This window comes from Micropterus salmoides, unplaced genomic scaffold (genome assembly GCF_014851395.1).
Source record: "Micropterus salmoides isolate LMB-PRFRI ecotype aquatic unplaced genomic scaffold, ASM1485139v1 Ms_hic_scaffold_16, whole genome shotgun sequence".
NCBI classification, from domain to species: domain Eukaryota; kingdom Metazoa; phylum Chordata; class Actinopteri; order Centrarchiformes; family Centrarchidae; genus Micropterus; species Micropterus salmoides.
In genome coordinates, this window is record NW_024040707.1 from 6146203 (window position 1) to 6173626 (window position 27424).

At 37.7% G+C, this 27424-nt stretch overlaps 1 protein-coding gene and 2 long non-coding RNA genes across 3 annotated transcripts; 1 reads left to right on the forward strand and 2 right to left on the reverse strand.

The window, feature by feature from the left end:
• Window positions 1-1972: 1972 nt before the first annotated feature.
• LOC119904912 lies at window positions 1973-7021 on the forward strand. Its single transcript, XM_038721534.1, has 6 exons — window positions 1973-2241; window positions 3151-3486; window positions 4935-5018; window positions 6214-6312; window positions 6397-6437; window positions 6556-7021. The coding sequence occupies exons 1-6, from the start codon at window positions 2202-2204 to the stop codon at window positions 6658-6660; spliced, it is 705 nt and encodes a 234-aa protein (XP_038577462.1). The 5' UTR covers window positions 1973-2201; the 3' UTR covers window positions 6661-7021.
• Window positions 3493-14892, reverse strand: LOC119904914. The gene is made up of 3 exons (XR_005444755.1): window positions 14699-14892; window positions 10923-10950; window positions 3493-4383 (listed from the first exon to the last, which is right to left on the reverse strand). It is a non-coding gene; the product is annotated as an uncharacterized LOC119904914 (long non-coding RNA).
• A 1593-nt stretch (window positions 14893-16485) lies between these two features.
• Window positions 16486-19963, reverse strand: LOC119905922. The gene is made up of 5 exons (XR_005444906.1): window positions 19803-19963; window positions 19461-19562; window positions 18392-18481; window positions 18032-18120; window positions 16486-16905 (listed from the first exon to the last, which is right to left on the reverse strand). It is a non-coding gene; the product is annotated as an uncharacterized LOC119905922 (long non-coding RNA).
• Between the last annotated feature and the right edge of the window lie 7461 nt (window positions 19964-27424).

A 27424-nucleotide genomic window follows, 5' to 3' on the forward strand; every position in this document is an offset into this window, starting at 1 on the left:
AAACTCAGAGGTACATAGACCAGGAGTAAACACTTAAGACATGAACTAGGAACTAGGATACGAGAAAAGGCAGATAAGTAGTAACTAAAAGATGTGGATGAATGAAATAATGAAGGCTACACAGAGACTAAAGCAGAATGAACAAAATCAGATTAATTAATGAAACTGGCAAACAGACTAACATAACCCAAGCATGATGGTAGAGAACAAGACATGAGGGACAGGACAGAACTAAACAAGTACTAAGACAGACACCGAGATAACAGGACAGATCAGAACCACCACACCGACAAACAGGAGACTGGATACAAGACCACAGATAGACAGGACTGAAACCCAAAACCCAGACACAGAGAAAGCAAAATCAAAATACAGAAAAGGCCTGGCCAAAATAATATAACCCAGACAAGCTCGGGACAGGGTCGTATCACCTATAGTATGGAGAGTCCCGTTCAGGTCAGTGTGTCCTATAAGTCCGGTCATTCCTACCTCCTCTTTTCTTTTTCCTCCCTTGTTTCTCTTAATACTGACTCTCTTATCTTCCTCTTATCTCCTGATCCCAGTGTTGCTGCCACTCTTTATTTTCTTCCATGCAATATCCTTTCCCTCTAAATTTTGAAAGTTAAATTATGGTGTCTATGTTTGTTTTTTTTACTCACTTGTTTAGCCAGTTATTGTGCGCAGGAACCCAAATGAGTGTGTGACCACAGTGTCACAGTGTATTTCCATGATTTCAAATAGTATTACTGGATGTATTTAGCTTTAGATCAGAGCTCTGTTGAGTTTGGGTTTCACACTGAATTGAAAAAAACTGTCTTTTCTGTTTGACGATGCTCACTCACACCAGATGAATGGTTTACATGTTATGTTTTATTTAGTCATGCGTGTCCCAATCTCCTCTTTGTTATTATGTTTTCCTCTCAGGTATTTCTTTCTACTGGTGCCCACTAAATTCCTTGATTATATCGGCCTATTTTTTGCCTTCTCCAATTTATGTTTCCATTCTTTAATAACATTGTTCTTTATTATTCCAGTTTCTTCTGCTTTGCTAGATTCATCTTGTATCTGCCATTTCATTCCTTTTAAATCTCCTTTGAGCTGAAAACTAGTTAAATATAACATATTTTGAAGTCTGAATAATTTTTCATACATTCAATTTATTATGTCCTGTCTCCTCTAGGATGTGAATGATAGTTATAATAAGTCTTGAGTCTGAAAACAAACTGTTATAGTTTTACCTGCATTAACTGTATAAACTGCAAGGTGGTCTACTTGAAATGAATGGAAAATCCTCCTTCCATTCCATATCTTATGCCTTTTCTACATTAAACAGTGTGGGGGAACGTTTTATCAAATGTTCAAATCAGATCAGAAACATTCTTAATAATGCATGTTGCCTTAGCTAACATTTTATTCATTATGACCAATGATAGCTTTGTATATTTGACATGTGTGTTCACCTCTCTTTGTGTAATGCAATCAGATTGTATCTAATTTTAACATTTGTGAGAGACCCCCTGGAGCTATTTTAAATTTAAGGGCATTCATTAAGTTGCTTTAATTCTTATGAGTAGGATAGTTAGTTAAATAAAACCTGTCCCAGGTCTATAATCAAAGCTTCTCCATCATCTTTCTGTTGTAGCACCACAATGAGGAAATGAAAAACTGTGAAAAAGACACCTGATCTGGTCTTTTTGATCCATTTTTAGATCACAGCACTGACAGAGTTTCCAGTAACAGCTGAAGGATTCTGCATTTAATATTTCTGAGAAACAAATCAAATGTTTTTGTTTAAAATTATATTAGGATTTAAAAGGGGCTTCAGTCAAAATTCATTGCTGTGTGAAAAGAGGCTTCACAGCAGCTTCATCATGAAACAACTGCTTCATATAACATTTCTGTGTAATAATTATAACATAAAGATACATTTTATTTGTACAGCTCTTTTCAAAACAAAGTTACAAAGTGCTTTAAATGGTTGAACCAGGATTTTAAAAATTCATTTTTTTAAATAACTACCCTTCATCATCATCACCATCACTGTCCTATTGTGGGTGTAGATGAAGCTTTAAACCACAGAGGGGAAGGGAAAGATTACATTTGGCAACTTCCATATTGATCACACACACCTGAAAGAGAAGAGTGATTAAAACACTTCTCCTCCCATATAATGATGTTTCTTTGTCTGGATTGAATTCAGAATGAATATGCACCATGTTCTGCTTTTCTGCTTCTTATCAGGTGAGGACTGATTACCTTGATGTCCCTTTGTACAGTTGTTCTTAGTGTAATTCATTCAGCTGTTAATCACAACTGTTTTGTTCCTTCTTATTTAGATATCCAATGTTTATCTAATATGATATATCACGTTGCTGCTACGTAAATTACTTATTGTCCATCAAGACTTTGTTACTGCTCTCTGATGTGTTTCAGCAGGAACATGTAAGGCTGTCTTACAACAAAAGTGCCCATAAGTACATTAACACAATTTTTGTTTGCTGTTCATACCAGCTATTGTAAGATTCCTTCCTAATGCACTTCCAATGTACTGTAAGAGATATAAAGTTGCTGTAAAGTATATCTGAAGTTAATATGAGGCCTCAACAAGGAAACAAAGTTTTTTCTTCCAAGAGTTTTTATCATAAAATTCCCTCTTTTTGTTACTGTCCCTCTTCCACAGCTCAGTATGGAAACACTGTGGAAAGACAAAATTTCTGCACAAAAAAAGACTAAAACTTTGGATTAAACCCACTTGATATGATTAACTCACACTGATTAAGCTTTATATTAACTTCAGATACATTTTGGAGAAGGATGGTGGATTTTGTCCTCCATCTCCATCTCCTCCAGTTTGAACTTCCACCGGACGGATGTCAGGAAAGGATAGAAGGCTAAAACTGGAATGACTGCAGCAAACAAAAACTGTTTCAATGTACATTAGGTCATGTGAGTAGGCAGACATGAATACATGTAAACCTATCCTTTAGCTATTCATTTAAAGGAATAAACAAAAATGATACTTAATCAGCAACTACTACTTTAGTATCATCATCTCTTTAATGTAACATGATGTATTAGCTTGCAGTCTCTTTGACAGTAAGTCTATAATAAAATGTCCTTATCATCAGTATTCAATGTTCATTTTTTCAGCTGCTCTGTGTGGTGGAAACAATGCAGAAACACTCATCCGCACTGAAGGAGGAAGTGTCACAGCTGCATGCCATTTTAGTCTCTTTGGAAGAAGAAAGTTCCTCTGTAAAGATGAATGTAAAGAAGAAAACATCCTCATAGAAACTGATAGCGACGTAGCTCAGAGAGGCAAATACAGCATCAAATACAAAGAAGGAACTTTTCCATTATCTTCTACTGTTCTGTATGTTAGCATCACCCAGCTGACCAAGTCTGACTCAGGACGGTACAGGTGTGGTTTGGAAAGACGATTGTTACCTGATGCATATTTGGAGTTTGAGATCAGAGTTACAGATGGTGAGTTTCTCCTGAGAGTCTTTGTAATTTTTCTACATTTGCTGAAGTCCAGCTTGGTGAGGAAAATGTAATGCTGCCAAAATCACATCTCTTATCAAAATAAAGAAGGAAAACAAGAGTTTTAGTAGAATTAAAGGAAGCAAAATCTTCATGCTGAACGTATTTGCAAAGTGCATTTTAATAGTTTTCCGACGGTATCATCTGATGGCAACTAAAACATGACATTTTCATGTTTATGGTAACTGAGAGTACTTCTTAAGGTTAGGTAAAGATTATGGCCAAAAAGTGAAGCACAGGATACAATCTGTTTACAAATTTTGACATGCTAGTGTAGTTTAAGAGATGCCACCACTTTGGTCCAGACTAAAATATTTCAACAACTATTAGGTGGATTGAAATGAAGTTTGTTTATGACAAAATATCTACAGAACTAATTCCCATCAGCCTCAGCTGTATTTTCTATTTAGTGTTAATAAGCAAAAGTTTGTATGCTAACTGTGTGGACTAAACTAAATTAATGTGGTAAACATTATACTAAAAATCAGTGTTTTAGCTTTGTCATTGTGACCATGATAGAATTCTGAAGTTAGCCTTTAGCTGTAAGACATTTTGTATCTATAATAACAGCCTCACAGAGCCGTAGCTGTAGACTCTGTTGTTTGAACTTGGTTCATGTTCGCTGTGAACACTTCATTACTTACAGGGCACACTACTGAACAATTGCACAATATGAAGTTAATTCCTTTAAAGATGCCCTGCATTGTTTACAATTATATTGACTTGATAGCAGTCATCTTCTTCACTGTCTTTGCTAGTGCATTGCTACATTTCTTGGCACAATATTATTTTACTACCTGTAGATCAGCGGAATCATGTGAAACCATTGGCAGGAATCACCTGCGTGACAAGAGAAACAAAATAGTTACCCACTCATAAAACCATTGCTCTATAGCTACTAATTATAAATTAAAAAGAGCTCTTGACCATTAAACAATAAACAATTAAGCTGAAACACCAGTTCTGTCTCCTGAACATTCAAAATTTTCTACCAAAAATAGTACAGTTTTAACTGAGATATCTTTTGCCTTCCTTAATAACAAATCAATGCTTATGGGTTAAGAAAACTGATTGGCAAGTATCTACAGGTGGCAGATATAAAAATAGTATGTTTCAAAGTACAGTGTTGCCGTACTTATTTTTTACCGTTGTGGATGTTACCAAGAAACTGAACACCTCTGCTGGCCTCCTTGCATTTCATTTCCATTTTTTGGCGACTGCAGCTGCTGATGTTTTAAATATCCTGACATATTTAGATTAATAAGCATATTTAGCGCTACACATTTTCATTTGCTTAAATGTTAGCAAATGCCTCTTTATGACCAAACATGACCCACTGTATATCATACCATATATTTAACAGTATTAATGTGTGTTTTTGTTCTTCACAGCTCCAAAGACTTTTCCTGAGACCATGAAGCAGCCTGAACAGCAGCAGATTGGGGAAACAACAGCTGCAGTTCACGGTGTTAAAGGTTAAAACCTGCAGAGCTGAAACTGAATCATTGTTTGCTTTTGTCTGCTCTATATCGAACCAAATTGTAATACATTTACAACATTTCAATCTTTAAAAATGTTTACATGATGTAAAACAGACACTAACAGTTTTATATGATGTAAGACATTTTTCCCATGTGATATTTAGATCCACCTGGACTCATATATTACAAGATTATTTAAGTAATTAGCATATTTTATGGAACCATTTATTAGAAATTATGTTAGTATACCTCTAATTTATGTTAATATCTATACATATGTTTAGTGAGAAACATAACGCCACTTGAGTTGTGTTTTTATACATGTAACGAGAAAGAAATAACTGACATGTCACAAAATGTGGTAAAATGTTCCCAGACAACGTATTGCCAAGTAGCACGTGTTTAAATTGTTTATAGTTATGTTTACGCACTCACTTGGATAAGGTTAGGGAAAGATTGTTTTCTAGATTTTATACTGAATAACATGCTAGTCGCTCTCTGAAGCTGTAGGCACTGGTTTCTTTGAGCAAAGTGCTAATGTCAGCATGCCAACATGCTCACAATGATACTGCTTACATGCTGATGTTTAGCAAGAATAATGTTTACCATGTTCACCATCTTAGCGTGTTAGCATGCTAACATTTGCTAATTGGCACAAGGTATAGCTGAGGCTAATGGGAATGTGTCATTAGTTTTGCGGGTATTTGGTCATAAACCAAAATGTTGGATAAAATGAATTTTGACTAAATTTGGAGTAAAGGTCAGGGAACGAATAAAGTTAGCCATCCTTTTCATCCCTAAAAAGTGACTTGAAAATGAGACACAGAGTTTACCTTATTGATATTTTACCAAAAACAGGATCTTTCCCTTAATGTGTTTTTGTTGTCTAAACCTAACCACATGCAGGACAGGGTGCACATAGGTATCACAGTCCTGCACCTTGTATGTTCACCATCACTAATGATGACTTCCCCACAAATTACAATAAAAATAACATTGGGTTTCAAAACACAATCCAAACAGACATTACATCTCAAAACTTATTTGGAAAAACGAATTAGCAGTTTATAAATGTATTTTTTAGAGACATTAATTAATGTTAATACCAGCACAGTACAACACATTATTCCTTTCCTATTTGGCCTTTTAACCTCTCGCTCTTCTTTTCCTTTCTCGTTCTTTCACCCAGGTTACGTCCTGCCTCTGATTGTATGTGTCACTGTGGTTGTGCTGCATGCTGTTATTGTGTTGCTCCTTTACAAATGGAAGACAAGGAGGAACTCTGATGGTGAGTTACTTTCAAACACTGTCTATGTTGCCACTATGTTTCATTCAGACACAGAAATAATTTATTGTACTTTGTGCTGTCCAGGTTTGATCACCAGGGGGCAGTCAGATGACAGGAACATGGAGGTGACTTTCTTAACCTTAGCTGTGTCTGGATCCTCCAAGGACTCATGATACCAATGTATTTAACATTTACTGACATTTCCTATCAAATCAGTAAAGGTACTTGTTTTTTTTTTTTCAGTTTACCACCCATGAGAAGTCCTCTCCAGTCTGCAGATGTGCAGACTCCCCCTCCCCACGTGAAAATGAAACCAGCAATCAGGACAAAATCTACTGTAACCTCTAACCTTTTATTTTGCACGCAGTAACATTTTACAGCAACAATGACATCATACCCATGCTAAAATTCATTTATTTATTTTACCTTTTACTTTGCTGTTATCTCTCAGTGGTAGAATAAGTACTTTATGTATTGATATGTTTTACCTAAAGGGTAACTACGAGATGTTTTCAACCTGGTCTCTATTTCCCCATATTTTTGTGTGACTAAATGGATTAACATTTTTTGGAATTTGTCTAGTTTTGAGCAAGGGCGGTTTAGTCGGATGCTGCTGAACAGGGCTGCGGCGTAATCGTTGCCAAAGTAAATTGTGTCCACTGAAGTGCTGAAGTAAAAAGTCCTACATTAAAGATTTTGCTTAAGTAAACTTACAACAGCTGAATGTATTTAAAATACTAAAGTAAGTAAAGTACTTGTTGGACCATGGTAAAACTGGTCCATTTCAAAGAGTTTTTTGATTATATGTTCTATAATATCTGAATTTTTGTACTGATGCTTTAACATGCAAACAGCATTTTAATGTTGCATAATGTCAAAGTTTAATCTATAGCACAGTTGGCCTATCATATTAACATGATCATTCGTTCTGTTTGTAAAATCTGTTCTCTTTAGTTATGATTATCATAACATTTGCTAATGATTATTCCCAAGGGCGTCACTTTGAAAAGTGATGGGGACATTTAAGGGTTCAGATTAGGGGTGCGACAAAACACTTAGTACATGACACATAATAATGCACAGTATTGGAGTCACGAGAACAAGACAACAAGATAGTCCAATGGTATTTAGAAGGAATAAATATTTATGATTTTGAGCATTAAACTCTTGATTTCCTGCTTTCAAGAGACATTTTCTGCACCAACTTATGGTGAAATGTCTTTATTTATATGAAGGGAAACAAAATTCATGTGGCTGGTGGCAATTCAGAATAGGCTATAATATATTATATAATTATATAATGCATTAATCAGTAGCTTGTTTTTTTAGCCTAAGTTACTTTTTGTTGGACAAGGCAGATGTATTTCTTTTATATTCACATTGCATTTCATGGTATCCTATTGTGCAAGTAAACCTTTCTCATAGAATATTTCTTGTTACAAGCTAATTTTCAGAATAATTTTAGCAAGTGCTTTAAAAAAACAGGTGGGGACAAAATCAGCCATTTAAAAAAGTGGTGGGGACATGTCCCCAGGGTCACCAGTGTAAATGACACCTATGATGTGGTAAGTTGCAGTATGTATATATATATATATATATTATGGCATGCCGTTTAGGAAATAATATATATATATGAAGTTTGTCAGTCTGAATATATGGAATGAAGTCTCAATATATTGAATGAAAGTCTGAATATATGGAATGAAAGTCTGAATATATGGAATGAAAGTCTGAACATATGGAATGAAGTCTCAATATATTGAATAAAAGTCTGAATATATGGAATGAAGTCTCAATATATTGAATAAAAGTCTGAATATATGGAATGAAGTCTCAATATATTGAATGAAAGTCTGAATATATGGAATGAAGTCTCAATATATTGAATGAAAGTCTGAATATATGGAATGGAAGTCTGAATATATTGAATGAAAGTCTGAATATATGGAATGAAAGTCTGAATATATGGAATGAAATCTGACGTCATTGATATGAAGTGTGACACTGTTAGTGAATCAGCAAGAAAGTGTCCAACGCCCGCAATTTTGAGCAATGAAGAGATTATAAAAACACTGGCGAATGCATGTATGAGCCAAAATATTGGAAACCACATCCAGTACCGTTCTCCTGATCTAGAAATGTATTCCCTATTATCGTGGAAGACCAAATGCAGGAACCCTCCCAGTTCAGGCAGTTCCCGTTTATCAGGCAAACTGAAATACGCCTTTAACGTCACAGATGCCCCCCACAACAACCCCTATAAACAATCTTCGTATGTCCACCCAAAAGGGCTCAGGCAGTAACTTTTTAAAGAGTAAGATCCTGTGTTTAACCAGAAATAGCTGTTATATCGCTCTCTTCAAAGCCACCGAACTCCACTGACAAAAAATGTTACCGCTGCCAGGTTATTTTTTCTGTGACTTTGGTGTTTAAAAGATTAGTTCGGATGCGAACTAACTTAAGCTGTTGTGGGGGCACGTGTGAGGTTGAAGGCTTGTTTTCCTGATAAACGGGAACTGCCTGGCCTGGGAGGTTTCCTGCATTCAGTCTTCCACGATTAAAGAGAATAAATTATTTCATCAGGAGAACTACTGGATATGGTTTCCAGTATTATGGCGTGTACATGCATTTGCTAGTGTGTTTGTAATCTCTTCAATGCTCCAAATAGCTGACACTAGATTTCTTACTTATTCGCTCATAGTGTCACAATTTCATCCATACGGATTAATCAAATCAAAAACACAAGATGGCGCCAGTGCCTTAATGATGTCAGATGATGATTTCATTACATATATTCAGACTTTCATTCCATATATTCAGACTTCCATTCCATATATTCAGACTTCCATTAAATATATTCAGACTTTCATTCTATATATTCAAGGTTCATTCCATATATTCAGACTTCCATTCAATATATTCAGACTTTCATTCCATATATTCAGACTTCCATTCAATATATTCAGACTTTCATTCCATATATTCAGACTTTCATTCCATACATTCAAGGTTCATTCCATATATTCAGACTTTCATTCCATATATTCAAGGTTCATTCCATATATTCAGACTTCCATTCCATATATTCAAGGTTCATTCCATATATTCAGACTTTCATTCTATATATTCAAGGTTCATTCCATATATTCAGACTTTCATTCTATATATTCAAGGTTCATTCCATATATTCAGACTTTCATTCCATATATTCAAGGTTCATTCTATATATTCAGACTTCCATTCCATATATTCAGACTTTCATTCCATATATTCAGACTTTCATTCCATATATTCAAGGTTCATTCTATATATTCAGACTTCCATTCCATATATTCAGACTTCCATTCTACATATTCAGACTTTCATTCCATATATTCAGACTTTCATTCCATATATTCAGACAGACAAACCATAAATATATATATTATTTCCTAAACGGCATGCCATAATATATATATATATATATATATATATATATATATATATACACACACACACACACACACACACACACACACACACACACACACACCCCATTCAATTTTGAGCATAATTGAATTGGGAGGGGGGTTATATTATGATAACAGCCATTGTGTGTAGCCTACTGTCTCTTTATTAAAAACTAAAATGTTATATAAGTGTTAAAAGGCTATATCACTGTTTATTGTGATAATTTTTGCAGCGTTATTAATATGATAATTTTATAAATTATAAATTGTCTCGCAATGTTATGCTAAATTCTTGTCAGAACGTTAGCTAGCTAGTAGTATACATTCTGTGCATTAGCACTAGCTTCATGCATGAAAGGCAACATTAATGTGAATACTTTTTTTTGTGTGCTGAAATTGTTGAAATAAGTAATATTTGCTTAAAGGTATCAGCAAGTGTATGCAGTGGAATTGTGCCGATTTGCAGTGATGATTAACTCTTACATTTATTACGTTATATTTGAGAGCCAGTAAAATGTCTAAAAGGGTACTTGCTCATGATAAATAGCATTATTAGTGTTTGTTTAGTTGTATTAGTCAGCCTTGATTCACTGTGTCATCATGAGCAAGAGGAATGGTTGAAGTGACATTCATCAGTTTTTTGGACATTAGAAATAATGTTTTTCCATCTCAAAGCCCACTTCTACAAAAGAATAACATAGTTAATCATATTTCAACTGTAACATTTTTTAAAAAGTTTGTTATGTTCAAATATTTTGAATAACAAATACCATTTTGTAGCAAAAGTAATTATTTAAGGAGAATCATAATGCACAAGGCTTTCATTCTTTCCCAACACCATAAACTTCTGGAGGATGTCTGCTGCCCTCTAGCTGTGATTCAGATCAATTTTGTCACTGTTTGCCTGTCTCCTCCCAGTTCCAAACAGAAGTCCAACAAAGACAATCTCATATTCTATATTTAATCCCAATTTGTTGAGTTGAGTTGACAATTTCAGGAGTTATCAAGTTAGATTTTTTCAGTTTTATAAATGTCAGAGATCCATTATTTTCACCGGTTTTCACAAACACTTAATAAAAGGTAATCCGTCTCCTTAGAAGTCCTTATTTTCTATATTTCTTAGATGAAAGTATACACTTCTAATGAATGATGTATGCCTACCTGACATCTTCAGGACAAGTAGTTTTCTCTGAAAGAAAGAGTATAAATGTCAGCAGCAGATTAAAACTAAGGTTTCACTGTGGGAACTGCCACAAGTAGAAAGAACAGCAAATTATATTTTATATTACATTACATTTAGACCAAAGAGTATTTTTGCTCATCAGTGGTAAACGAGCAGAATTGTGTTGATGAATTGAGTCAGATTTGAAACATTAAAACAAAAAGGATAAAATCAAAATATCATTTCATTATTCTGTACTGAACAAAATCAGCCAATTAAAAAATATAAATTATTGATTCACACTGCACCATTTAGTATTTATTGTAAAATATCGATCATCTCATTAAGCATCTATACATTTGTTTGCATAATAAACCTCAGATGAGTACTTACCTGACGAGGTTGCTTGGTTTATAGGAGATGCTACGTGCTTTTTAACTCTAAGACTACATCCACTGAGTGGCTTAAAGGTTCAGTGTGTAAGTTTTAGTGGCATCCAGTGGTGAGAGTTGCAAACTGCAACTAATGGCTCACAGTGCATTCATATACACTCACCTAAAGGATTATTAGGAACACCATACTAATACTGTGTTTGACCCTCTTTCGCCTTCAGAACTGCCTTAATTCTACGTGGCATTGATTCAACAAGGTGCTGAAAGCATTCTTTAGAAATGTTGGCCCATATTGATGGATAGCATCTTGCAGTTGATGGAGATTTGTGGGATGCACATCCAGGGCACGAAGCTCCCGTTCCACCACATCCCAAAGATGCTCTATTGGGTTGAGATCTGGTGACTGTGGGGGCCATTTTAGTACAGTGAACTCATTGTCATGTTCAAGAAACCAATTTGAAATGATTCGAGCTTTGTGACATGGTGCATTATCCTGCTGGAAGTAGCCATCAGAGGATGGGTACATGGTGGCCATAAAGGGATGGACATGGTCAGAAACAATGCTCAGGTAGGCCGTGGCATTTAAACGATGCCCAATTGGCACTAAGGGGCCTAAAGTGTGCCAAGAAAACATCCCCCACACCATTACACCACCACCAGCAGCCTGCACAGTGGTAACAAGGCATGATGGATCCATGTTCTCATTCTGTTTATGCCAAATTCTGACTCTACCATCTGAATGTCTCAACAGAAATCGAGACTCATCAGACCAGGCAACATTTTTCCAGTCTTCAACTGTCCAATTTTGGTGAGCTCTTGCAAATTGTAGCCTCTTTTTCCTATTTGTAGTGGAGATGAGTGGTACCCGGTGGGGTCTTCTGCTGTTGTAGCCCATCCGCCTCAAGGTTGTGCGTGTTGTGGCTTCACAAATGCTTTGCTGCATACCTCGGTTGTAACGAGTGGTTATTTCAGTCAAAGTTGCTCTTCTATCAGCTTGAATCAGTCGGCCCATTCTCCTCTGACCTCTAGCATCAACAAGGCATTTTCGCCCACAGGACTGCCGCATACTGGATGTTTTTCCCTTTTCACACCATTCTTTGTAAACCCTAGAAATGGTTGTGCGTGAAAATCCCAGTAACTGAGCAGATTGTGAAATACTCAGACCGGCCCGTCTGGCACCAACAACCATGCCACGCTCAAAATTGCTTAAATCACCTTTCTTTCCCATTCTGACGTTCAGTTTGGAGTTCAGGACATTGTCTTGACCAGGACCACACCCCTAAATGCATTGAAGCAACTGCCATGTGATTGGTTGATTAGATAATTGCATTAATGAGAAATTGAACAGGTGTTCCTAATAATCCTTTAGGTGAGTGTACTCCTCAAATGGTCCCATTTCCCGAGTTGTGAATTTGTTCTTCCGACTTCGGTGTGTGTTCATTTGCTCTAAAGTCCGAATGTGGAATTGACATGGATGCTACTACACAGATGTGTTGGTTTAGCATTATCCGAGCGTATCAACAACATACAGACATCTAATTCACTCTACATGGACAGAAAATTAACCGTTATAACCATATTACAAATTACATGTTTGCAAAATGTGTATAAACAATATGTGAGTTTGCACAAATCAAAGTTCTGTATACTTCTTTATGGCCCACATAGACTTTATGTCTCTTTTTGGATTAAAGATTTAAGGAGGAAAAATAGATCTGATAATTCCAACATTACATTAATGCACCACTCACCCCTCCCTTTCCAAGCGCCCAGGAGAAACAACAGTGTCCGTTCTTGTGCTAAATAATGTGTGTGGGCCTACATTTGTCCAAAAAGGTTGTTGCGCCATTGTGTATTTAATTGGATGCTTATTTATTTATTAAGCATTTACTTATTTCTGTATTTATTTCTGACTGTGTCAGGATCGGTCCTCCATACCCCGCAGACATCTACACACCAATACCGATTTATATTCATAGCGGCAAGTGCTATGTAGCTTCACATAGGTGACACAGGAAGTGACATATAACACCTTCATGCGGCATCTGAACCGCGTAGCAAATTCACAGCCGCACCGGCAGAGCTCCAGAATATGCAACTCGGCCGGCTCACACCCGGACGCGCTACAAGTGCGAGGGCCCGCCCAACGCTGCTTGCAGCTTTAATTTATGTTAATATCGATACATATGTTTAGTGAGAAACATAACGCCACTTGAGTTGTGTTTTTATACATGTAACGAGAAAGAAATAACTGACATGTCACAAAATGTTCCCAGACAACGTATTGCCAAGTAGCATGTGTTTAAATTGTTTATAGTTATGTTTACGCAGTCACTTGGATAAGGTTAGGGAAAGATTGTTTTCTAGATTTTATACAGAATAGGACTGAGAGTCAACAGACATGCTAGTCGCTCTCTGAAGCTGTAGGCACTGGTTTCTTTGAGCAAAGTGCTAATGTCAGCATGCCAACATGCTCACAATGATACTGCTTACATGCTGATGTTTAGCAAGAATAATGTTTACCATGTTCACCGTCTCAGCATGTTAGCATGCTAACATTGGCTAATTGGAATGTGTCATTAGTTTTGCAGGTATTTGGTCAAAAACCAAAATGTTGGATGAAATTATATTTTGACCAGATGATAGCGTGAGTAAAAGTCAGGGGATTACCAAAGTTAACCGTCACTGTCATCCCTAAAAAGGCAAAGTGACTTGAAGCATGACACATAGCATGTTTACTTTATTGATATTTTACCAAACACAGGGTCTTAATGTGTTTTTGTTGTCTAAACCTAACCACATGCAGGAGAGGGTGCACACAGGTGTCACAGTCCTGCACCTTGTATGTTCATCATCACTAATGATGACTACCCCAAAAATTAAAATAAAAATAACATTGAGCTTCCTTCACTTTAAACAAAATCCAAAGGGACATTACATCTCAAAACTTATGTGGAAAAACTAATTAGCAGTATTTTTATGGAGACATTTATTAATGTTAACATCAGCACAGTACAACACAATTTTCCCTTCCCGTTTGACCTTATAACTTCTCTCTCCTCTTTCCCTTTGTCGTTCTCTCACCCAGGTTACGTCCTGCCCCTGATTGTATGTGTCACTGTGGTTGTGCTGCATGCTGTTGTTGTGTTGCTCCTCTACAAATGGAAGACTACTTTCAAACACTGTCTGTGTTGCCACTATGTTTCATTCAGACACAGAAATAATTTATTGTACTTTGTGCTGTCCAGGTTTGATCACCAGGGGGCAGTCAGATGACAGGAACATGACTTTCTTTAATTTAGCTGTGTCTGGATCCTCTAAGGACTCATGATACCAATGTATTAAACATGTACTGTAATTCTTTATCACATGAGTAAAGGTACCTGTTTTTTCAGTTTACCACCCATGAGAAGTGCTCTCCAGTCAGACTCCACCTCCCCATCTGTGGATGAAACCAGCAGCAATCAGGACAAAATCTACTGTAACCTCTAACCTTTTGTTTTATTCAAGAACAATGACATCATACCTACTGCTGAAAAGAAGTGCACTTAGTTATGCAGTTAGTGCAGTTAGTTTACCTTTTCCTTCATTGTTCTCAGTGGTGACATAAGTAGGTCACTATATGTATTGATATGTTTTACTTAAAGGGTAACTAAAGAAATTTTCAACCTGGACCCTATATTCCCATGTTTTTTGGTCCAGTATTGAGTATAAACATCACATTCTTGGAATTTTCCCAGAAAAATCATCCTTTTATCAATCCTTTACATAGAAATCAGTCCACAAGATACATTTCAATCAGTTCACAAATAAAATGTGATTAATATATGTAAATTGCTTAACGTTCTTACATGCAGTACCTTTAAGAACAGGATAATTTGCATTTGTTGTTGTTGTAATACTCATATTGGACACCAGAGGCTGAAGTGGACCACTGTGCCATGTAAGGTAGTCAAACTACGACTTTCTTGACAAACAAAATTATCTTTTAAATAAATATCATTCAGGGCACAATTCTAATGGGATGAAAAAAAAAAAAAAGTTGTCTCTCCCCTTTGATTACCGTACAAATGTTTTCTGAAATAAGGTCCTGTGGGGCAGAAGTGGAAGGGAGAGACTTAGGCTCCCCATAGGACTAAAAGTGTTAATTCCCAGGAGAAGAGCCAATTAAAAGACGTTTCCAGCCAAAAGAAACACATGAAGGTAAAGTTACATAACTTGCTAACACACAGTATTATCAAAGTCCCTATAGGTATGTCATGCCAGTCGGCAGCCATCTTGGCAACGCTTCCAGGCAGCTATTTCGGACTAACAAGTCCAGGCTCCTATCTGAATGAATCAGGAGAGAGCCAGAACTGCACTTTCACTGGTCACCGGGACATAAAAACTATGTGAATAAAATCAGCAGTAAAATCTAGTAAAAATCGCTGAAAGTTTGACGACTTTGTCCCAAGGTTCAGGTTCAAAAAGCGTTTTTTTCCCGACCGGTTATGTTTCTACACATGCGTCACCACTACCACTCATGCGCAGTAGAAGGTAAACAGACCCTTACATCAGTGGAACCACATGATTGGCTGAAATATTTCATATCAGTTTCCTGCTTTGGCTGTTAAAAGCAGACGATTGGCTTTCTAGCGGGAGAGGCGGGATAACCGCCATCTTTGCCGTTACAGGCTTTCCCCATAGAGTTGTATTGAGGATTTGACTGAGTGACGTATCTCCTCTACAAAACGTCTGACGTATTATGTACATTGTGTTTAGAGTTCATGGAGAAATTAAAACTCATGAATGCTTTCTTCCCCACCCATTCTTAAGTCATAAACACAGGAGAGAAAACAATTTAGATCAGACTTGTTTTCTCACTTGCCTCTTGGGGCTTCCGTAGCCAAATTCCTGTTTCAGGAAATTCAGTGTTCAGCCACAGTGACAGTCACTATACATTCATTATCATAATTTGTGTGTTTTATAGTTCTAGATTAAGACTGCTTGTCTGTTGTGTTTTTGCCACAAACAGGGTACCTGTGATTCCTGTACAGCCAGATTAATGCCTGTCACTGCATTAATAGATAAACATCATTCCTGTAGTCATCATTTCTGTAAAAGTACAATCTTATTTGTGCACTTAATTTTCAGTGTGACAGAATCTAAAATAATGACACACTAAAAAATCTTATATCAAGGTAAAATGTTTTATCTGCAGTAAAGATGTACATCATCACAAGAACAATTTTCATTTATACATACAGCAAATTTTACATGATTACATTGTTTCTTTGTTTGAAAAGAAGACACAACAGTAGTGTTTGCCACAAAGCGACAGTTTACCACAAATTAAATTCAATTCCAGTGCCAAACAGAGAAATGCCCATTTTACGACCAAAGGAGATGCCTGTTCCCAGCACCTTTGCCTCTACACCTGTCAAACCGATCTTGGCACCAGTATCTGCTGCAAGGCCCACTTTAGCTTTCACAGGACCAATGGTGAGGGAAGTACTGGCAACTTGTGCTTTCACAAAGGCTGTGACACTGGGAGACGATAAAGAGGCTTCGACGTTTGTGCCGGCATTGGGCCCTTCGATCTCAAAGCCCACTGCAAGAAAATGACATATATATACAGTATGTATATTTCAATAGTAATGTTTTGAGAAAAAGTATTTTGTTACAAAAATACCATTTTATGGCAAAAGTCATTATTTAAGAGGAGTCATAAAACATCCAGTTTTCATCCTTTTCCAAAACCATAAACTTTTGTTGCACTCTAGCTGTGACTTAAAAGCCCAGTTTTCAGCCCGTCCTCACTATGTTAGTGTTAAAGGCGTTGACAGTTCCCGTAGCCCCTAACCCTTACCCTAACCTTCACAGGGGTGTGTGCCTTAACCTAAGTCAGGGACTGTATGCATGTCGACCAGTGAACCCCACAGCTGTGTACATCGGCCTCACAGGCGATCTGCTAGCTGCTGGGTTTTACCTCCTTTGTGTCGCTGTGGTCGCCACGTGTTTATGTCATGTGATGGGAAACGGTCGTACATGTCGTTTTGGGATGCTGGACAATCAACCTAAATTGCCATTTACTGTACATATGAGGTTTGTCAGTCTCACCCGAGTTCCAAACAGAAGTCCACCTAAGACCATCTGATATTCTGTATTTCATCTTAATTTGTAGGGTTGAGGTGACAATTCAGGAGTGATCAAGTCTGGTTGTTTCAGTTCTATAAAACATTAATACTGAGGTATGTTGAAACATGCAGTATAATAACATTTAACAACATTTTTTTCACCTGTTTACTCTCAAAAACTATAATTGTTTTATTTGTTCTCTTGTGAATCTTGTAATTTTTCTCTCCAAATTTGGATTTCTCATAACATTACAATTTTTTAAAATCAAAATATTAACACAGAAAATAGGGTAACAGCCCAGCAGTGTACAATTTATTTTTGATTGACCATTTAAAAAGTAATTTACTTATCCTCATTGTCTGAGTTTGACAGAAAGGCAAGTTAATTTATCATTCAAAGTTTGACTTTTTATAGTTTACAGTGTATAATAAAAAAACATTGCATTGTCATTTTTATCATCCAGTTAAATCTGGCAGCTCACTGGAGACACTGAAGTTAGAAATGAACTAAATATTTACTAAAAGGTCATCAGTCTTTTTAGTCCACTATATTTCTTAGAGCAAAGTATGCACTTATTCTTATAAATGGTGTTTGCCTACCGTTCATCTTAGTGACAGGAGTTTACTCCCAAAGAAAATGTAGAAATGTCAGCAGCTGATTAAAGCTTGAGTTGCTCTGTAGGAACTGCCTGTGGAACAGAAGATTTACAGCAAATTATATTTTATTTGTAATTACATTTAGCCCAAAAAGTATTTACTCAATGGCAAACCAGCAGAATTATGTTGATGAAGTGAATCAGATTGGACAAGATAAAAAATTTCTGTACTGAATAAAATCAGTCAATTAAAAATATTAATTACTGACACATACTGCACAATTTAGTATTTATTGTAAACTTTCAGTCATACCATTAAGTATCTACAATTGTTTTTGCATAAAAAACTCACACGATGTCTTACCTAATGAGGTGGCTTGGTTTAGAGGAGATGCTGCTTCGTGCTCTCAGTTTAACTGCAAGACTCCTTCCACTGAAAGGCTTAAATACCAAACTGCAAAACAAAACTGAAAGTATGAAACTAGCTTCAACAAGAGCTAAAAAAAAAAAAGGATGAACAGAAAAGAGGCAATGCTTCGAGTTATCAGTATGCGAACATGCTCACAGTGACCATGTGAAGATGCTGACATTTAACAAGTATAGATACAACGTAAACTACAAATAAAAGTGAACAAAGAATTAACCTGCCATGCATCAAATGTGAACAGCGCTGCGCGAGCGGGGAATTCAGCTACTAGCCATCACCTTAGACTCTTTACAAACCAGACAGGCAGCTGACTCCATGTGAAGCGTTGATAAATTACAAGTCGACTGCTTGTAGTTCAACGCCATTCATCCCCAGACACCATCTGAGGAATAGCTCCTGTGCGACATTTCGCTTTCCTGTTTTCTGAGTTGTGCTTTTGGGTCTAAGGTTTAGATTGTTGAATTTTCAAAAAAACACCATATTTTGTGTCATACTGCACATTGCTGAAGCACCTCTTTTCACCTGTGGCGTTTCCAGAACATATAACTGGGGTGGCCAAGATGGGAGACACAGGTAGTGTGGTGGGTGGTAGGGTGGTGATACCGGGAGAACCTTTATGAACACTATGTGACAAAAATGTGTAAATATCACATTGCTTTGCAACATCTACACATATATAAAAATTTAATTCTAAAACTCATGTCAGCATTCACTGAATTGTTTTTTAAGTTATTTTTATTACAGTTTCTCAAAACTCCTGGTAGTTTTAACATAACATCCATTTTAAAGTCAGTAATTGTTTAGGAAGAGTCAGTTAGACATTTTTAAGAGCCATTCTCATTGGAATGAATGAATCAGCATATAACAACAATATAATCAGGTATACTGTATACTATATAAAAAAGATACATGTCAAAAGTAATGACTTATTCAACTATTTAAATAAATAATTATGATATAAATGAAATACAGCCTACAACCTGAAAGATTAAATGTCAAAACATACCGTGAGGTCTGGGTGGGGCAGCGTGTGCGTTTCAGCCAGAAGAGCCTCTTCATCAAGGGAGTCAACATCACCACTTGTAAGGTCAGTAAATTCACAAACAACCTGAAGTGATAAAAAATAACCCACATCATATCACATTCAGAGTTTGCTCATTTGCACATTAATGTGACTTCTTCATTTATCATTTTTTATATTCTGTATTGAGATATTAATAATATTGTGTATGCTAAAGTGTGGGTTTGCTCTGTATTAGCACATTAATCATACAGTGAGTGGATCAAGTGGATCATGCTTTTTTAAATTAAATATATTTTAAGGGCAACAAAAAGCGAGAACACTTACAGACAGAGTGGCTGAAAGACTAAGTCCAAAACAAAGGTTGTCCAACAGAAAACCAAAATCCAAAACGAGCAGGGAAACAAGGAGACACGACAAGTGAGGCTGACAACAAGCGAACGCACCACAACGCTGGGTGACAACAAACAATGACCCAACAAAGATAAGACAGAAACACCAGTTATATATACACACAGGGACTAACGAGCAGGGCGGGAGCAACACAGGTTACAGACATGAGGCTAACGAGGCACAGGCAGGGAGAGAGAGAGCAGGGGAAAACAGACAGAAATGCAGAGGGATCACTGGGGTAACAGACATGACAAGGGTTACCGAACACTACACGACAGACAAGACAGACCCCCAAAACCCAACAGACCAAAATAAAGCTAACTAAACACAAAAGTGCAAAACACAGCATGGCAGACAGGCAGAGTGTGACAGTACCCCCCCCCAAAAGGACGGCCCCTGACGTCCTAAAACGAAACATGACACAAAAAAAAATAACAGGTCAGGCTGGGCGGAGGGCCAGAAAAACAAAACAAAAAGCCTCAAAGGGCCAAATACAGGCAGGGCAAGGCAGTTCAGGAGGCCGACCGAGGCGGCCAGAGGTGAACAAAAGTTCAGGGGGCAGACCCGGAGGTCGACCAAGCAGATCAGGAGGGCAAAACAGTTCAGGTGGGCGTCCCGCGGGACTGAGGACCATGGACCAGATACGAGAAGCTGGAGTCGGTCTGACCACCGACTGGACAGCTGGGCTGGGGACCATGGACCAGACCCGATGAGCTGGAGTCGGTCTGACCACCGACTGGACAGCTGGGCTGAGAACCATGGACCAGACCCGACGAGCTGGAGTCGGTCTGACTACCGACTGGACAGCTGGGCTGAGAACCATGGACCGGACGCGAGGAGCTGGAGTCGGTCTGACCACCGGCGAAGCAGGTCCCGTTCGGACCACCGACGAGGGACCAGGAGTCGATCGGATCACCAGCAAAGCCGGTGCCGGTCGCAGCACCGACGAGGGAACAGGAGTCGGCTGGGCCACCAACGGAGCTGGTGTTGGTCGGACCACCGACGAGGGAACAGGAGTCGATCGGACCACCGGCGAAGGAGGTGCCGGTCGGGCCACCAACGAGGGAACAGGAGTCGATCAGACCACCAACGTAGCTGGTGTTGGTCGGACCACCGACGAGGGAACAGGAGTCGATTGGACCACCTGCGAAGGAGGTGCTGGTCGGGCCACCAACGAGGGAACAGGAGTCGATCGGACCACCAACAAAGCTGGTGTTGGTCGGACCACCGACGAGGGAACAGGAGTCGATTGGACCACCTGCGAAGGAGGTGCTGGTCGGGCCACCAACGAGGGAACAGGAGTCGATCGGACCACCAACGAAGCTGGTGTTGGTCGGACCACCGACGAGGGAACAGGAATCGGCTGGGCCACCAACGGAGCTGGTGTTGGTCGAGTGAAGCCGAAGCAGAAGTAACTTAAACCTGTATTCTTCCTGACGGCCAGTAGGGGGCGATTACTGCGGTTAGAAAAAGAAGTCGAATTGCATTAGAGACAATGGTAAAATGAGGCTACTTTTCACCTAATTTATTAACATCAGTAAACACTTTGCTAATGAGTTTATAGTCTCAATCGTTAGTTTCAAGTCTTCTTCAACACAGCATGATGTTTATTTAGTAAATTACCTTCCCATTTAGAGAAATATAAATGATAAAGCAGGGTATGCGGGACTACCTTGTTATTGACTACCAGGCTAAAGTGACTGGTATCGCCTGCACTGTGTAAATTCAACGAGCTCCGATGAACAAGCTTATCAGGAGTCGTCCATTAATATTTTCCTGTAAGTATGTTTTCTTTTAAAACATGTTTTTCACTTGCAAAAAAGTTAAAATATTTTAACGTGAATTACAGATTCACCTAGCTAACCAAGCTGTTGCTAGCAACACCGCCTTGTCAAAATATAGTCACGTCCGGTGCCGCGGGTTGCAAAAAATCAAATATGGCGGCCAAACTACGAAACTCAAGGCTTCAAAACTGTAGTCCACATTCCAATGGGTGACAAATTTATCTTTCACGTGTCCACATCACAGTAACAACTTTATGTCCATTGACCGCCTGGAGCCCGCGGATGTACTGGGGATATAAATATTGCCCGGGACAGTTATGTTTATACTAGTGTAACAAAATCAGATTATGCTGAAGACCTTCAACAAAATTTAGGATGACAACTGCCTCCTCAGTTTGTATAAGCAAGTCACTACTGCACTGAACAAGACCAGGTCAGGCAAGCTGGAAAAGTCACAGTCATGCTAACTACCAACATGTCATGTGTAGACCTTCAGTCAGTCAGAGGGCTAAAATAGTAACACATGCTTTTAGAATATAAATAAATTGCTTTTGCATTGTCTGATTTGTTTGTTAACATCCTAACTTTGATTGGATGAAAAACTTATTGCTTCAAATGCAACCAATAACCCTAATTAAAAATGTGTTGTTACCGTTAACAGCTGTCACTCCTATAGGTTGCTCTGTATGGCACTGAACTGGCCCGCCAGCAATAATATCTGGCCCGTGGCCAGATTGCTTTGATAGCAGAAAAATAAAAAATTAATAAATTGATAGCAGCTGATGCTGAAATAGATCTGTCATGACAAAAACAGTTACTCACACAATCACTTCCTCTTGTGATTGTGCCTCCAAAATAAAAGCGCGAGAACGTTTTTGAAGAAATGCTTCATGTTGAGTTCATTGAGAGATTTTACTTTGAAAAGTTCTGAAGGACATTCGAAAGAGTCTCTGGCTTTCTTGACACACCTCTGAAAAAGCCATCCGTAAACGTGTGATTGGATTCCCCTGAATTTCCTCAGGGAAATGAAAATTAGTGTCCATAGGTTTATGAATGCGGCTCAGACGCCAGGGCGTACACACACTGCAGTACATGCTTTATTGCGAGCATGTGAAAAAGTGTCCTTATACTGCTAATCAATTTGTTTAACATGGGAGGAAAGCAAAGTCGACAGGATTATGGGATCAATCTTCCAAATCTTCCAACAGGAGTCCCACATTCTACCGACTGAGCTAAACATATAGGCATATAGCATATGAGTGTGTATGGGTTTGAAATAATTTGACAGAAATAATGTTCTGGCCCGCCACGTAATGGCTTGAAATGGCTTGAATTTGCTGACCCCTGACCTAAGGCTTCCACAAAAAAATTGTGTTGTGTAATAAATCAACAATGATTGTAGTTATATAATTTTTCTCAATAACAATATAAAAATGTTTAATTCATTTGAACCACAAATGAATTGGCACTTAATTTTTATATTGAGATATTTTATTGAGGAAAAGGGACTTAAAAAAAGATTTTACTTAATGTAACTCATGCATTATTGTTGAAAAAAGATTTTATCATAATAGTTTTGAATTTTCTACCTCAGATTTGTGAAGTGATCCACTTTTTGGCATCAAATGTTTGTTCTGACCATAAAGAATAGTTTAAAACCACAATTACCATCTGTCTTTAAATTTGAAAGAAATAATGATTTGTGTGTCATGTAATGTGAACTGGTGTCCCTCGGTCTTAGTCTTGACTCGGTCTCGCCCTCGCTTGGTCTCAGCCCCTAAAAGTCTTGGTCCTGTCTTGGTCGCGATAAACTCTGGTCTTGGTCTTGACATGGTCTCGGTTTGGGCGGTCTTGACTGCAACACTAGACCTGCCTCACCATTAGGCCCATGCAGTACAACCTCGGAATTGGTTACATTAGCATTATGACGTGTGTTACTAAGTGATGCAGATAGGTTACGAAAGTAAAGGCTACAATCGAGCTGTTTTCAGGCAGTTCAGGAGCAGTGTTTTCTGACTTAGGGCTTTTTCACGTTGCAAACCTATTACATGCACAATTGGATATCAAACACAATAAAGAAAGGGAAAAAGCAAAAAAGTATAATATGACCTTGTTTATGTTGCACATCTGAAGCTCCTCCATTAGGAGAATGGACGAGCTTCTCATCACTTTATCAACACAATTATGATGGTTTACCATTGATGAAAATGGTTTATTTTTTCCTAATGTAATAAAATATGAATTATGATATAAAATATAATTAGCTATAGATCTATATTCTCTAGTTATTTATATTTAACGTGGCAGTTCCTACAGAGTAACTGATTTTCTCTGTTTTTTCAGCCTTCAAAACGTTCCCTGAAGAGGACTTTAAAAGGCTGCCCACTGCTCCCTTGAGGGATGGGTTAAAGTGCAACATGTATGTGTATGTGACAATAAAAGTATCTTCTTCTTCTTCTAAATTGTTTCATCCCTTGCCCTACAATAATGCCAAAAAACACATTTACCAGTTCTGAGTGACAGAATTATTTAAGTTAAAAGACTCAAGTTCAGGAAAGGGTGCATGTACAGTGTTTAAAGTAATCTATGTGTCATATAAATACTTTTGAACTTGATGTCCAGTATTTTTCAAATTCAACATCTGACAAATTGCCTCTGTTATTATTATTAATTTAATAAAACAGAAGTGAGGTGGTAATTAGACTAAATTTAAAATAGGCTAGTATTGTCATTCTGTGCTTTATGTGTCTCTTTTTCAGGATGATAATTGAAAAAAATATCGAATTATTAATGAGCACAACTAGCCAGTGCCTCTGCCTCTGCTGGTCCACTGAAAGCTACAGTGGGTCTGGCAGCAGATACCGGTGCCAGTATCTGTACAGGAGGTTTGAAAGTCAAGGTGCTGGGAACAGGCGTCACTATTGGTCCTAATCTAGGTGTTTCTGTGCTTGGATCAGAGCTTGAATGTAGTATTATGTAAACTGTGGCATCATATCAAATACAGCTGTTTGTCAAATCGTGTTTAATGCCTTCTATGCCAACAATAAAAATTGTGTTTAAAATATACTCAATTTATTTGTACATTTATACAAGAAAAGAAAAATACAATGATGCCCACTACCTCCAACCTAAACCGCTGATACAGAGAATAACTGAATATTGGGTTTTTGATCAGCCCAAATGGACTCATGTTACTCCATTACTGAGGGACCTCCACTGGCTACCCGTGGCCTCCCGAATCAAATGACTAAAATGGCACTTTGAGAAGCTTGATAAATACCAGCCCAGGGCCAGTATTTATCAAGCTTGAGCAAGTGAATTTATCTGAGAATATTCTTAAATAAGGAAATGTATTCAGTGATTGGTCCTTGGCTACATAGTCATCCAAACTTTTGTTTTCGGCACTAAGACTGACACACAGATTTAGTCCTACACTTCACTCAAATTAGAACTATGATGCTTGATAACTACTTTTTAGGCACAGCTTTGAGCCACAATTTTTTTTACTCTTCAGTCAGTTCTTAGCAGTGTTCTTATGAGTAATTCTGAGAAGCTTGATAAATTTATCAAAGTGCCATTTTTGTCTTAGGTGCTGAGAAGTCATGAAATTTACTCCTACTTTCAAACTTAAGTATGCAAGCAAGTTATCAAATTTCTTAAAGCTAAGAATCACTCTTACCCTCCTAGTTATTTAAGACTCGAGAGGTCTCTCAAGTGATTAGGAGCTGCCAGTAGGGCTTGTAATGTCACTGTGGAGACAGAGACATGCGCAACCATATGTGAATTTATCTGAGATTATTCTTAAATAAGCAAATCTGTTCAGTGATTGGTCCTTGCCTACATCGTCATCCAAAATCCTTTTTGCGGCACAGCAAAGTGTCGTGAATCGGCACTAAGTCTGACACTTAAGATTTAGTCCTACACTTCACTCAAATAGTAGAGTAATTATATTACTATTTTCAAAATGCTAGCTGTCAACTCTTCACTGAGTCCTTTTTTAAGCATCCAGTTTGTGTTCCGGAGCCTGTCATTCCCAACCCCTACTGACATTATAAGTGGAAGCTGTTCATGGGAGGGGTTTACTGAATGCTCACTGAGCTACTACGTAATGGGCGTGTGTCCAGTCCAGCAGTGCCTCAACAGTCATCTGGGAAAGACACTGTCAAACTTCGAGAGGAAGAAAAAAGATAAAAAAAATAATCAGTAAAGAAAACAAGGCTGCTTTTCCTGCTGTTTTTTTAATCAACTTTTTTCACACTTTATCTACACAAAACCCACATCTCCATGTCCATGACTGCATATACTGACAAAAGCAAGTTATTTAAATTAAGAAGTAAAATAAACTAGATAAGACAGGCTGTCTTATAAAACAGTCTTGCAAAAGTGTGAGAGTGGATTAGGCTACTTAAATGTAATTCTATTTTTTAATAACTTTTTAAATGCTTTAAAAAGAGGAGGAGATCTCCATAAATAATATTGTACCAGCAGAATAATCTTTATATCTATATTTCTGGTCATCTCAGTCTTAAACATAGCATGTTTAACATTTATCAAGTGACATGCTTCAGGAAGAACATTACTGGGACCACTACAGAAACTAGAGATGAACACACTACAAGAAGATCCTAAACTATAAACAAAAACATTAGCTTACATTATATTTGATTAGAATAAAACAGTTTCTGATTCTAAAAGCAAAATTTCTATCAGATGGGGGACCCTGGGACAAAATCTTTGGTCTAATATGTGTCAGTTTAGGAGTCCTTGGCATGAAAAGGTTTGAGAACCACTGCTTTAGGAATAGGGCAGTGTGGAATGTGTGTGCATAGTGAGTGTTTGATTGAAGAGAGCGGCAGAAAGTGATGATGGAAGCGAGAGTGGAGGAGGAAAAATTAGCAGGAGGCCTAAGTTGTCAATCTGGCAGTAGTAGGTTACTCTGTGTCAGCTAATAAATGCTGCAGCTTCTCAAGAACAGGTCTCGTCCGTTGTTTCCCAACTGCTGGGAAAGTGAAGGGGTGTAGGAATCATCTCTCTGGGAGCCGAGCTAACATTTTTTGGCTGCTATGTAACAATCGCTAAATTTATAGGAAGTAACGTTAGCTAGCTGCATGTCATTGCTACCAGTGTTGAGAAGAGCAGGTAAAGCGCAGGCTAAACTGTTGTACATGTCTGTAGCCTACATCCCGATAGTTAAATTTTATATATATATATATAAAAACATGGAAACAGCTGCAATCAGGACAACATCTATTGTAACCTCTAACCTTTTATTTTATTTGCAGTAACATTTTATAGCAACAATGACATAATACCCCCTCTGAAAAGAAGTGCTTTTAGTTTTCATTATTTTACTCTTAACTTAAATGTTCTCAGTGGTGGAAGAAGTATAGCCTACTATGTTTACATTAATTCATTTAGTTGACACTTTTATCCAAAGCGGCTTACAGTTGCTATATATGTCAAAGGTCGCACACATCTGGAGCAACTAGGAATTAAGTGCACAGGGACACATTAGTGGATGGGTTACAGTAGGGAGTTGAACCCTGTTCTCTCATACCAAAGCCATGCGTCTTATCCACTGCACCATCACCACCCTGCACTACTATATGTACTGATATATTTATCAACCCGAACCCTATTTTCCCATGTTTTTTGTGGAATAATTGGGAGTTTTTTTTAATTGAGTATAAACATCATAGCCTTGGAATTTTCCCAGAAAAAGCATCCCTTTATCTGTCCTTTACATAGAAATCAGTCATGTTTGACCTGAGG

Excerpts from the sequence above, each read along its gene's own strand:
- LOC119904912 (XM_038721534.1), top strand. The coding sequence starts at position 2,202 with ATGAATATGCACCATGTTCTGCTTTTCTGCTTCTTATCAG. Across the intron at positions 3,487-4,934 it reads TGAGATCAGAGTTACAGATG|CTCCAAAGACTTTTCCTGAG; the intron begins GTGAGTTTCTCC and ends TGTTCTTCACAG. Across the intron at positions 6,438-6,555 it reads CAGATGACAGGAACATGGAG|TTTACCACCCATGAGAAGTC; the intron begins GTGACTTTCTTA and ends TTTTTTTTTCAG.